The sequence below is a fragment of the Manis pentadactyla genome, chromosome 19 (genome assembly GCF_030020395.1).
Source record: "Manis pentadactyla isolate mManPen7 chromosome 19, mManPen7.hap1, whole genome shotgun sequence".
Classification (NCBI taxonomy): domain Eukaryota; kingdom Metazoa; phylum Chordata; class Mammalia; order Pholidota; family Manidae; genus Manis; species Manis pentadactyla.
The window spans coordinates 24,687,654-24,700,667 of NC_080037.1; the positions used below are offsets into that span (position 1 = coordinate 24,687,654).

General features: G+C 34.2%; 1 protein-coding gene across 2 annotated transcripts in view; it reads left to right on the forward strand.

The window, feature by feature from the left end:
- Window positions 1–8,676, forward strand: part of RO60 (Ro60, Y RNA binding protein) — a 31,031-nt gene extending 22,355 nt beyond the window's left edge. For both annotated transcript variants that reach the window (XM_036919669.2, XM_036919670.2), the window contains 3 exons: window positions 314–427; window positions 695–841; window positions 2,274–8,676. In XM_036919669.2, coding sequence (XP_036775564.2) covers window positions 314–427; window positions 695–841; window positions 2,274–2,426 — 414 coding nt within the window. In that variant the 3' untranslated portion in view covers window positions 2,427–8,676. The remainder of the gene's footprint in view (window positions 1–313; window positions 428–694; window positions 842–2,273) is intronic.
- The last annotated feature ends 4,338 nt before the right edge of the window (window positions 8,677–13,014 follow it).

The following is a 13,014-nucleotide window of genomic DNA, read 5'->3' on the forward strand; positions in this document are numbered from 1 at the left end:
CTGGTTCTGGCCTGAATCTGTCACTGAACAGCAAGTAAATGAATCATAGGGGAACTTCCTAGCTTCTCTTCTCTGGCTTTATTCTTTATTTAATGAAATTAGAAGAACATAGGACTGTTGTGAAAACCAGTTACTTTGTAATAGTTTGTGGAAAGCTATACTATGGTTACTGTGAAGTTCCGAAACACAGTAAGTTTAGAAGTAAAATAAGCATCATATAGTATTTCTTTTAAAGATGAAGTTTTATGAACTTCAAGATACTGTATTTGTTTCCCCAAAGTCTACTGAAAATTACTACCATTAAATTTTTTAGGTTGTCAGAAGAACAGAAAAAGATTCTTATATAGTTGCCTTCTCAGATGAAATGGTACCATGTCCAGTGACTATAGATATGACCTTACAACAAGTTTTAATGGCTATGAATCAGGTAAGAAATTATTTTACTACATTAACATGTATTATGTAATAATTCAATATTGTTGTCATGCCTGATACTAATTTATGAGAACAGATTGTTCCATCTCAGTTTTCTCTGAGCACAAGATCAAAAAAATAAATGCAGGTTTGGGAAGGCCTATATATCATTGGCTCTAAACAAAATGATAGTGTAAAAAATAGTATGTATTTCAGACATCTCAATATGGAAAGTGGGACACTTCCTTTTATTCTTAGTAATGTTTTTGTTCTGAGTTAGATCCCAGCAGGTGGAACTGACTGCTCCCTTCCAGTGATATGGGCTCAAAAGACAAATACGGCTGCTGATGTCTTCATTATATTCACTGATAATGAGACTTTTGCTGGAAGTGTCCATCCTGCCGTTGCTTTGAGAGAGTATCGAAAGGTAAAACAAGTTCTAATATTGTCTCACACCAAATAATATGAATTCTCATTCACTATGTTTTTCAAAAAAAGTATACTGAAGGTAGTTCTATACCTTAGTATAGGAATAGAGTGCCAGTTCTTGACTCAGCAAGATTTGAAATATGAAAGTATTGGCTATATATAAAATTTTTTTCAGCTACTTACAATGCTATATATTACTGAGAAATAGACTTTGCAAAACAGTATTTTTGGTAATCAAAATATTTATTTTACCTTTACTATAAATTTTTTAATTGTACAGTATGCTCCTTGTGAGCCTTGTTAAAGGATTACATAAACTTTAAGCTATAATCTGTGTTTTAAGTTTTATGGATATTTCTGTGCCCTAATCAGTACTCTCCAATTGAGCCTTCTGAAATGATGGAAATACTCTATATCCACACTATCCAACATGTTAGCTACAGTCTTGTGGGCCTGTTGAGCACTTGAATTGTGACTAATGTGACTAGAAGTAGAACTTGAAGAACAGTGGCTCTCAAAGTGTGGTTTCCCTACCAGCACCCTTAGCATCCCTGAGACCTTGTTAGAAATTCAAATTTCTGGACCCTATGGGAAACCTGCTAATATAGAAACTCTGGATGGTGGGGCGATGTTTTAACAAGCACTTCTGAGGATTCTGATCTATGCTTAAGTGTAAGAACAAGTAAGATGATAATTCAGAGTCAAAACAGTCTAGGCTCTGAATTTCGGTCTTTCTCTTTTACTGACTGAGGGCCTGAGCAAATTATTTAAGTAAAGTAGTTCATAATAGTATTTCACTACTATAATACATGTCTTAGTAGTTAATAGTACTACTTAGCTTTTAGGATTTTTAAACAGTTACATTAAATAAATTACTGAAAGCTCATTATGGTGTCTGACATAGTGCATACTCAGTGATGATTGTTTTTCCTCAAAAATTCAATTATTTTAACTTTAAATCATAGCTGTAGAGAAAAAGTTTTACATGTGCTGTGTGTATATTGTACATAATAAAGTCATAGAGGAAAAGTTTATGATCTCAGGGAAATATTTCCTTATATTTACATGTACACACTAGCCCAGTGTTTGATATGTTGGTAAAAATACATGATGCCCCTGAATACCCTGGCTTCATAAGGCTTCATAAGTAAAGTCCTTAGACTGCGCAGGAATATATTCTTCAGACCGTAGAACAAGTAATAATGTATAACAGAGGAGAAGGAACTTCAGGCAGGTTGTTTAAACAGTTTTATTTTCTATTCTGATGGTCATCTAGTCTGGCCCTAAAAAATTGACAAGTTTTATGAAGAGAAACATTGAGACTTCTTATGAAAAGCTGTAATAGAATTTAAAGTATTTTAATTTTAGAGGTTATTTGCTTTTTGCTTACATATCATTTTTTGAATGTGTATTTTGATCTTTTCCTACAGAAAATGGGTATTCCAGCTAAATTGATTGTTTGTGGAATGACATCAAATGGTTTTACTATTGCGGACCCAGATGATAGGGGCATGTTGGATATGTGTGGCTTTGATACTGGAGCTCTGGATGTAATTCGAAATTTCACATTAGATGTGATTTAACCGTAAGAACCAGCATGATTTAAGAGGTCCATGCCATCAATGATCTCACAGAAAATATGCAGCTATTCCCAGCTAATTGTAATCCAGTGAAAGATGGTAAGATGATAGTGTAATATGTGCATAATGGAAAGTTTACCTTACCCAAAAACAAAAAGGAAAGAAAAACAAGATGAGCCCAAAGTCCTTTCTAACTACTAAGCTAGCTTTTGGGAAATCACTTCAGAATACTCTGTGGCTTTCTCTGTCTAATAGAGAACTTCTTATTGATAGACATTGTAAAATAAGTAAGTAGTTCAGTATCATACCATGTCACTTGTTTGGAGAGGCACGTAAAGTATTCTCAAAATGTTTTCATTGGGAAAGGATAGCTTTGATAATATATTAATTACTCTGAAATGCACTGGACCATGTAACTGTGATGGAATATGAAACTCATTTGCAAACTTTTATACTGAGGGGGTTTAAAAAAATTTTTTTTGACATCTGATTAAATTGTAAATGAGTTTTTAAAGACTCCTTTAAGAGTTTTCTAAAGTCATATAAATAGTAGCTTTCTTATTCAGTAAAAAAGATGTTGTTTCAGTTGTTTTATTTACAATTGTAGAATTGTTATTATTAGCCAGAAACATAATGGAAACCCCTGAGAAGCAACTCTCAAGTTTGTGTCAGCTGAGAAAGTCTATTTAGTTTTCTTTTTGTTTTGCTGTATTTTATTGCCGTGAGTTGGGGGCATGACTTGATGGTTTCTCATGAACTGTAACATAGCCACATGTAATCACACTTTCTGTGTTTCATACTCTTAAATGAAAGCAACTGTTTTAAGCATTTAACATCCCCACTCATAATCTAAAAGTAAGACAATTAAATCAACTATAACTGAGATCTAATTTTTTCCTTTAAAATAAATATTCTAATTACTTTGAACTATTTTTAAGCCAATTATAAATGGGTTTTAGATATTTTCTAATTGTAAACATGTCAGTGGTCTCCTGTTTCTTTGTCCATTATTCTTTCGTGTCAAAACATTCTTTTTGATCGTGTAAGAAAATAATAAAAGCAAGCTAAGTCTTTCAGGTTTGAAAGGCGATTTTTGAGTAGCAAATTACCACTAACCAGTCTGTAAAAGATTTTTTTTTTCATTTTGTGTACCTCTAACTAAAGTTCCTTTCATTAAAATACATTATTTTCTTGAATAAACATCCCTTTCTTGGTGGGAAGTTTAAAATGTTAAAATGCCGGTATCTTTGCTTGCAATTATGGTTGTCTGATATAGCCTACACATAAAACTTCAATTTTTATGTATTGCTCTTTAAATAGTAATTAAGGCTTTACTGGGGATTTAAAGCCATTCTCACTGTTACATAAAAAGTCAAACTAGTAAATGTAAATCACAGTCTTTGCATGTTTGGGGCTTAGAGATTTTATGTTTTAGGGGAAGGGGAACTTTAGTAGTGTTAGAATTTTTTAGGATATTTTCTTCTGTTTCATGGGAAATTTGGGCTCTGGGACTGACAAGGACATGTTCCCTTCAGAGTTATTTGACATATTAATGCTGACTCTCATCTGTAGTCATTTCTTCAAGGCAACTGGTAGTAATTTGTAAATGTGATTTACCTGAGATTTTTTGGTGAGCAGAACTAGTAGCACCGACACCCCCCAGCCTAAATACATTGCATCTGATTTTATTTTTAAACCCTCTGTCAATCATTGGATTTAATGTGTTAGCTACTTAGGATACATTTAAATACTATGTTTAGATTCAATTTAAAGTTTCAAGAACTAATAGAATTATGTACAGTTGTTGAATTCTTTAAGTAAAACCAAGATCTTAAAAATTATGATCTGAACTTTTTATTCCTAATAGAAATGTTAAGTGAAATGTAATATGAGTTTATTTCCTTCAGTTATGCACTATTTCTGTAGTGCTTTTAGACATATATTCATGAGCTAATATTACGTCCATCAGACAAGTATGAATAGATGTGACTGTTTTGAGTACTTACGTAAATCTAATTATAAATGTATTAGGCTAGAATTTAAGAAATAAAATCTAAAAGGAGCCACCACAGGCACTAACTTTTTTTTTAAATCATGGACTTTTAAAGCTAGAAGAAACCTTAGAAATTTAAAAGGTAACTTGTAAATTTAGGTTAAGGATATAAGGTTCAAAACAGTGTGACTTTGGAGCACTAGTTCTAGAAATCTTGGTCTCTTGATTCCTTCCAGTATTCCTTTTTACACAGAATTTAGTTAAGACAGTGACTCACAAGAGGAGGAGATAAGATAGAATTATTCAAGACTTTATCTTTTTAGGTATTAGGAAATAAATGCATATGCATGATTGCTTTAGTAGGAGTAGAAAAACAGAAATTTGTGAACATGTATAGTTTTGTATTTGTATTCTCAAGCACAATTAGTAACCTGTGTTGCTGTATAGTGCTATAGAAAAAATTTTAAAACTTTACCTCATTATGAATAAAATGTCCTCCAATGAAAAAGTTTTATTTTCTGAGTTACTTATAGGATTACTGCTACCTTAATACTTAGAGAAGTGTTGCTATTAAAAACAATTCTAAGAAAAATAAACTTTATTTCCTAGAAAGTACATATTTTCAGGATATAGTTGTAATTAGTAAAACAAAAACGAATTTATAATTTACCTTCCTTGTTAGTTGAAATTTCTTAGATATTCCATTAATTAACATTGTTATATATTAGCTTATAACTGTTTTATGGGAATATTAGGAAGATGATAATGAATGGAATTTGTTGTTTTCCCTCTGGAAGCTCTTTTGCTTTATTTAACTTACTGTGTGTAGACAGCCTGTTTAATAACCATGTGATTGAATTTTGCCATCTTTAAAAAGTAGCATGTCTAATGCTTGGGTCATAGAAGAATCAATTTAATATCTAAAAAAGTTTAGATTGGAAGGTGGGCTTGCAATACAAATTAGAACTTTTTTTTAGTTAAAAGCAATCTTAATAGGATATATGTTTTGAAAGATACAATATTTTAGAAAAGTAGCTCAATAGGTACAATAATTCTTTGAAACACTTCTATTGTGGTGGGGAAATGTGGTAGAAAAAACTTTTACAGTAAAAGTAAATGTTGACTGAGAAGTCACTATTTTCTGATGAAGAGAAAGTCTATATTTCAAGTATAAGATCCCTGTGGATAGACCTAGAAAAACAAACTCATATATCTTAATCACAAGATGCAATTCACAAAAATTTGCTTAACCTTTTAAAATAACAGGTAAATCCACAAATAATGTCATTTTGTCAGGCTTTTTTCCCCTCGTGTTCTAGATTTTTGCAAAAACTATGAAATTATATTTGAAATTGAAGGCAGAAATTCTGAGTAAAATTGAGGATCTGCCAATTGACAAAACATTTGTAAAAACATAGTAAATCTATGTCTAAACAAATACAGGAAATCCTATGACCACTTAGGGGAGTTAATTTAATTTTGACCTAAAGATGTTAAACCCACAAGTACACATTTCTTTTTTAACTAATGTCCTTACTATAAGTTACAAAAAATGAAAAAATCTAGTCTTGTGTACCACAGATTTGGGGTAATTTGTTAAGGCTGTATCCCCTCTACAGAAATGTCATATAGGCTCAATGTAAACATGCACAAGGAGAAAGAAAAAACAAGCTATGAAATCAGTTGTATTTTTCTGTACAGTTTTTTTTAGTACTCTGCTCGCTAATGTCATATTTGTTGGAAGATTACTTTCATACCATTTTTTTTAAAATTCCTTCTGACATTTTTGCCTTTTTTTTCTAATTATGCTCTACCTGGGTAGTAAAATGCATGACAGAGAAGTCACCTATATTTGGATTTGAGATGAATCTTGCAGATTGCATTTTGTTCCATATAAATTTAAGATTGTATTTTTTCAAATGAGAAGGCCTCTTTGAACAGTAATTGGATTGATACAGTATCTCCCCTAATTTATGTTTATACCTTTTGCATTAATGTTTGCAGAAATGTGTGGCCTTTAAGTAAGCAATTATTCAGCCTTTGTTTCCAATTATAGATGTAACTCACACTTATAAAATGCACTTCGAAAAAATAATTAATGAATAGTCTTGAGAAAATAGCATGTCTCAGTGCTCTTATTTCCATAAATGTAAAGGCCACTGTCAAACCTTTGGTCTGCCTCAGTCCTTCACTGAGCTTATATACACATGGCTTATACATAAAAGATGTTGCAAGTAAATTGTATTCTCACACTCAGTATTTATTTAGTTGATGAGTTTTTTTATGTGTTTTGAAAAATTATGAAATTAATTTATAAATCCTGTGCAGATATTTTTCACATAGAAAATAATACAGTTAAGCATACTGTTTGAATAAAATTTTAAGTGACATATTTTTCCTAAACTCTGAAAATACCAAATTATATTGGAAATTGGTAGAAACAGGATTTCTGTAGCAAAATTCTATTACCGAAATTGAGATTGTTTTCATTGATTATGAATTCTATAAATACAATGAAAATATACAAAAATTGTTTTTGAGCCTAGAGATTTTCCTTTGCTTCTATTTAGTTTAACACTGCCATACATCATATTAAGAACACAAGTGATTTAATTTTTAAATACATTTAAATTTCTGTGCTTTAAGAAGTTAACAGAAATCTGTGAATAAAAGAAATAATAAGCTAGATTTCTGCTGATTTCACTTAGTGAACACTTGGATTGTTTAAAGTTGTAAATGAGGTTAAAACCTTACTGTTCATATATCATTACCACATATAACTGATGGAATGAATATTGTATCAATACAAACATTGTATTGAAACTCCTGTTCAGATTACTTGTTAGACCTTATTTGCAGTGTAAACTTGTTTATAGTCCATTCACTACCAAATTAAAATAACTACATAATGAATAGTAACCAAGAAATAAATGTTTTCGTTGTCCTATTATTCCAAGTATGAACTACGTATAATGTATGGTATGACTAGACATTATTTTTGTAATACATTTGAAATACAATTTTTTCCTTTTTTTGCCAGCTTCTGATTTCTCCAAAGGGATGAAATTTATGAAATCAACTTTTTTAAATGACTGGTTGGGGGAGAGGTATTCTAATCTATTTCTAAACTGTCCATCTGCTTTATTTAAAGATTTGATTTTCATAATTGACCACTTGATGAATATTTAAATTACACAGAATAATGTCAGCACAAAATAAAAGTAGGGCCTTAAAGTGAGAGGAAAAAAAAAAAACTTTCTGACTGCCTTAAATATGACTAGCTCCCCAACACAGGCATGCTAGTTACTTTCCATAAGGTCTGTTCATTAAATAATGCCTTAATAGCGTTAGTGTTTCCAAGTACAGAACTCAAAGGATCTTCTGCAGCTTTCAGTTTTACATAATGAATGGAAATTTAACTATTAAGTTTTTAAAACCTGATTGTATATTGGTATTTTAAGCATCCATTAACAGGATAATCTGGGTACTCTTATACATAAATGACTGTTAACATCAGTAATTTTGTGGTAGTTTTTAAGGTTTTTTATTGTTTTGTATAACATTAAGCTAGACTTTACCTAACATGATATGCAAGGACCAAGTTGTGTATTTAAACACTATGAATGAAAATATAGTTGTATAGTTCTAAAAATGATTTTTTAATGGAATTTTTCAAGGTAAACATTTTGTTTGAAGCTTACCAGCAAATTTATTCAAAGAAGTGAATATAGTTGTAAAGCATTGCGACTGTTGCAATAAAAATTATCCAAGCTAGTGATTTAATTATTTAATTACATTCATATTCTTAAATTCACTTCATCTTTCAAAGCAGGAATATTTTATAAAACTGAAGGAAAGCTTTAAATTGTCAAGCTGGTGCTTAAAAGTATATAAAGTTTGATTTGTAATTTCATTTCAAAGGAGAGGACCCCAAAAGGAGGTGTGGGGGGTTTCCTAGGTCTGTTGATAAACTAATACTTTGCTGAGTCTTCCAAGTTTTCATTGTAAATAATACATCTAACAATGTAATTTTGCTATTTTCTGATAGAAAACGGATGAAATACTAAAGCATTAAATTTATTTCATGATAAAACAGTTTTCACTGATACTGTGAAATCTTGACTCTTTTCAAGCCTAGAAAAATATATTGAATAAATCATTTCAGATACAGAATGCAGGTGGGCACTATGTGAACTGTTTCTGGTCAGATGTATTGTAGAAATCAATAGATGTACCAAATAAACTATGCATATCAAGTAATTGTCTTTTGAATTCCTTAAAGAATAAGAATTTTAAGGCTTTATTCTACCTTACAAAATCTAAGACTGAGTTTTTTTGAGTAAAATGAAATTAAGGTTTGGTAATTTGGCCTTTTAATGCCTCTATATATATTATTTATTTAAAATATATGTGGTTAGGGATTCTTTTCCAATAGACTATAAATATAGAATCAAAACAACTTGATATATCCAAAATGCAAATTCTTAGAATTCAAAATAGGATTCTTTTGTGAAAGAATCTACTCAAAATTGCCTTTGGGAAAGTTTATGTTAACAAAAAGTCAACTGTGCAAATACAATCATTTTGTTTTTGCCAGTTTGCAGAAATTTCTTTTCTTTCTGAATTCCCCTAAAACTTTTTTGGAAACTTGTAGACCTGAGCTGTCAGTTGCACAGAAGAGTGAAAGCAAGTTGCATCAGAATATACCCATCAAAACTTTAAACATTAATTTTATAGTTCTCTATTTAAAGACGGCTGTCAACAGTAGTATGAACAAAGATAATCCACATTTCTTCACAGATGAAAAATGTATTTTTACAAATACTGAAAAATACTAAACCTTACCAAGAAAATTTCACTAAAAAATATTGGCTCAAATGGTATTTTTTCTAACAGTAATAAAATCCAGATCAGTTAAAAGATAGCTTTTTTTCTCAATGGCTTTTCAGCTTCCCAATTAGATATTTAGGCAATTCAAATATAAATTGATTAGTGATAAAATGAGAAATGGCTTGCTTTTTAATGTTAGTTTGCTCCAGTAAACAGTTTATCTTTCAGATCTTAACCGTAGAAAGGAAATAGGGGACTAAAGAAATGGTAATATTACCCTTTCTTAAACCAATCACCATTGTCTCCTTTCACCCTCTGGTCCTGTAAAAAAAGCAAAACTACTGAAACAAGTCATACCAAGTTTTGCCTTAGATTTATATTACACTTTTATCCGACTGTACGGTATGTTGTTACAGACTGAATGTCTTACCAAATTTATATGTTGAAATCTTACTCCCCAGTGTGATGGTACTTGAAAATTGGGTGGAGTCCTCATGATCAATTAATGTCTTTATAAGAAGAGAGGTGAGAGCTCGCTTCCTCTCTGCCCTCTGCCGTGTGAAGACAGTAAGATGGCCCTCACCAAGAACGAAATTAACTGGCACCTTTATCTTGGACTTCCCAGCCTCCAGAAATGTGCAAAGTAAATGTTGTCTAAAGCAACCACTAGGCAATTTGTTACAGTAGCCCAAGGTACAGTAGATAAAATGGAAGGAAGAAGAAATTAAAATCCCTCCCTGAAATCTTAGCTAGGACCTTGGAAAACCCTTATGGGTCCACAAAAAAACCATAGTATTTCTGAGCCATTGTGATTATAGTAACCATTACATACTGAGTGTCTACTCTAATGAGCGCCGTGCTGTGTGATGCACATTATCTCCATCTCTCAGATACTAAAAGAAGATGGTATCTGTATTTTACAAAAAGGGATTTAATTGTTCCAGGAGATCTAAGTCGCCTACCTACTGGTCATAGCCTAGTAATTTGAACCCTTCTCTGTCTATATCTAATGGACACTGTCACTGTAAGTGCTAGTTGGTATTTTTTTCACAGGATTAGTGGTTCTTTGTGTTCCCTTACCCAAATCCCTTCTCATTAACCCTAGGCTTTGTGAGGAGCCCCTATGTAACCAGTTAGAACTGAAACTCTTGGTCATCCAGGATTGGCTTGTCACACGGCAGCTGCTCAGTCCTCAGACTGCGCTGCCCGCCCCCAACTTCAGGCACCAATAGAAAATCAGTTTTTGCCTGTGCTTCTGACTGGCTATAGATAGAATTCCTCTGACCCCTTCCTTGTGTCCGGTCAATTTGCTAGAGTGGCTAGCAGAACTCATTTACTAGATTACTGGTTTATCATAGAAGGATACAGCTCAGGAACAGCCAGGTGGAAGAAATATACAGGGCAAGGTAGGGGAAAGGTGGGGAGGCTTCCATGCTCTGTCTGGAAAGATTCTCCCAAAATCCACATTTTCACCAACCTGGAAGCTCTCTGAACCACATCCTTTCGGGTTTTTACGGAGGATCCATTGCATAGGCATGATTGAGTAAATCACTGGCCACTCGTGATTGAACTCAATTTCCAGCCTTTCTGCCCTCCCCCCCCCCACTCCCCGAGAGGCTAGGGGTAGGGTGAAAGTTCCAAACCTCTAATCACATGATAGGGTCACCTGGCATCCTAGAGGTATGGACAAGGTCCCCATCCTTAGAGGTATGGACAAGACACCATTAACATAACGAAAGACAGTGCTTTCATCACAGGAAATCTGAGGGTTTTAGGAACTGTGTGCCAGAAACAGAATTAAGACCAAATACGTATTCCATGTTTATAAATTACAATATGACACAAGGTAAAATTCTCTACTCCTTAAATATTTTACAACAAAGGAAGTGTGTAATATTTCTCATGACAGTGCAAAATAAAGGACTAAGATAATTCCATTCTCTGTTCCATTCCAGTGTTACACTATCACAAGAAAATGAAATAGTCCAAATTCTTGCTTTATGGTGATCTAATGGCAACCTAATAAGTATGTAAAAAGCATTACTGACGATAAATGGCCAAAAAAGCCAGCTGTCTTCAGCAGGACTATCCCTAATACCCTGGTCCATCTTCACCAGAAAGCAGATGGCACTCCACTTAAAATCCATTGTCCTCCCACCTCTTTGAAGTGTTCTCTTCCCAGCATCTGGTAATCTCCTCTGTGTAATACTTCGGGATCAGCTAGGAAAATGCTTCTTAGGCACTTAAAAAATTATTGATAGTGTTAACAATAGATAGCCAGATATGAGCAGGGAAGCGGGTGGGGACTTCAGCTAGTATGCACATTCAGCTAGATGCCTACATTCTACACATTCTATGTAGGCTTTTTCCAGAATGTGGGGAGTGAGAATATAGATAATAGACCAGCTGAAACCAGCTGCTTCCAATGTGGAGAGTTGACACCAACTTCACCCGAAATATACACTCACTAACTAAAAATCACTCCTCCCATGCAATGGCAATTCCAATGAAAACCAAATAAACCCAAACCTCCCATGCCCAACATGAAAGTAGAGCAAGCCCAGACTCCAAAAGTCCCCACCTGTTGCCTTTGATACGTATCCCCCTTGATAAATATTCACCTTCCTTTACATAAAAAGTCTCCCTATTGTTCCCACGGCACAAATCCCCCTAGGTTTCCCCGTGCCCAACTGTAACTTGGGAGAGGAAATCCCGGGACAAAACACCCCTAAAACCAAAATCAGTCAAAGGGAGAAATAAAGTTTAAAACCCGTTTATTGATTACAAACTGCAGTCCAGGGCCATCTCTTTCCTGCTCCAGCAAAAGCAAACAAGACCTCCCCGCTACCTCTAAGGTACAGATAAGCCCTCTGTCGCCCAGGTAACTACCCATTGATATGGGGATGAATGACCCTCCCCCACTGAGGAGCACCTGTTGATATGCAGATAACATTGAAGCCAGGCAAGATTTTCTGGAAATGTTAAAATTTTACCCACAGGCTGCTCCTTCAGAAATCTTGCCTTACAATCTACTCGTTGCCCGTCTTCCACAATGGTCCCTGGCCAAGAAAACAGAAACACTGTGACCAGACTAATGACATACAATAGCAACAGCAATAAAATAATCCTCAAGCCAGCAGATTCAGCTCGGTTCAAAGTCCTATGCAGGTGAAGTCTGTAGCTCACGCATTCCATAGGCAGGCAATACCTGAAGAGGTAGAGGGTTCAGAGCAATCATCATGTGGCAGCTGCAGCCAGGGGGTGCATCCAGGACACAGGGACTGTAGAAGAAAATAAGGGCGATAAGATACATGTTTTAATGACACCAGCATAGGCAAATCTTATCCATCAGGTAGGATGCATGCAAGAGAGTGGTACTGGGATAGGACAGTGGCAGGAATGGGATTTCATCCTGGTCTCGTATACCAGACTTTCACCCCCCTCCCTGTGGGAGTTACAGATGGGTCAATATATAGGGCTATGAGAGGTACATGCACTGGCCATAAGATTTTTTAAAAACTTCCCCGTAAGATGATCTTACCTCCTGGATGTTTTGGGTACCTTTGGGAGCCACTCTGCTGTTACTCCAGGAATACACAGGAGGCCAGCTTCCAGGCCTTCTCCCAATGGTGCCAGAAGGGCCAGCCATCCCTGGTCCATGTGTCAAAATGTCCATGTCCATGTCCACTCAACAGAGTCTCCAGGGTTTAACACAGTTGGAGCTGGCAGCAGGCTGTTGCTCTGCTGGCCCTATCCTGGCTTCAATAA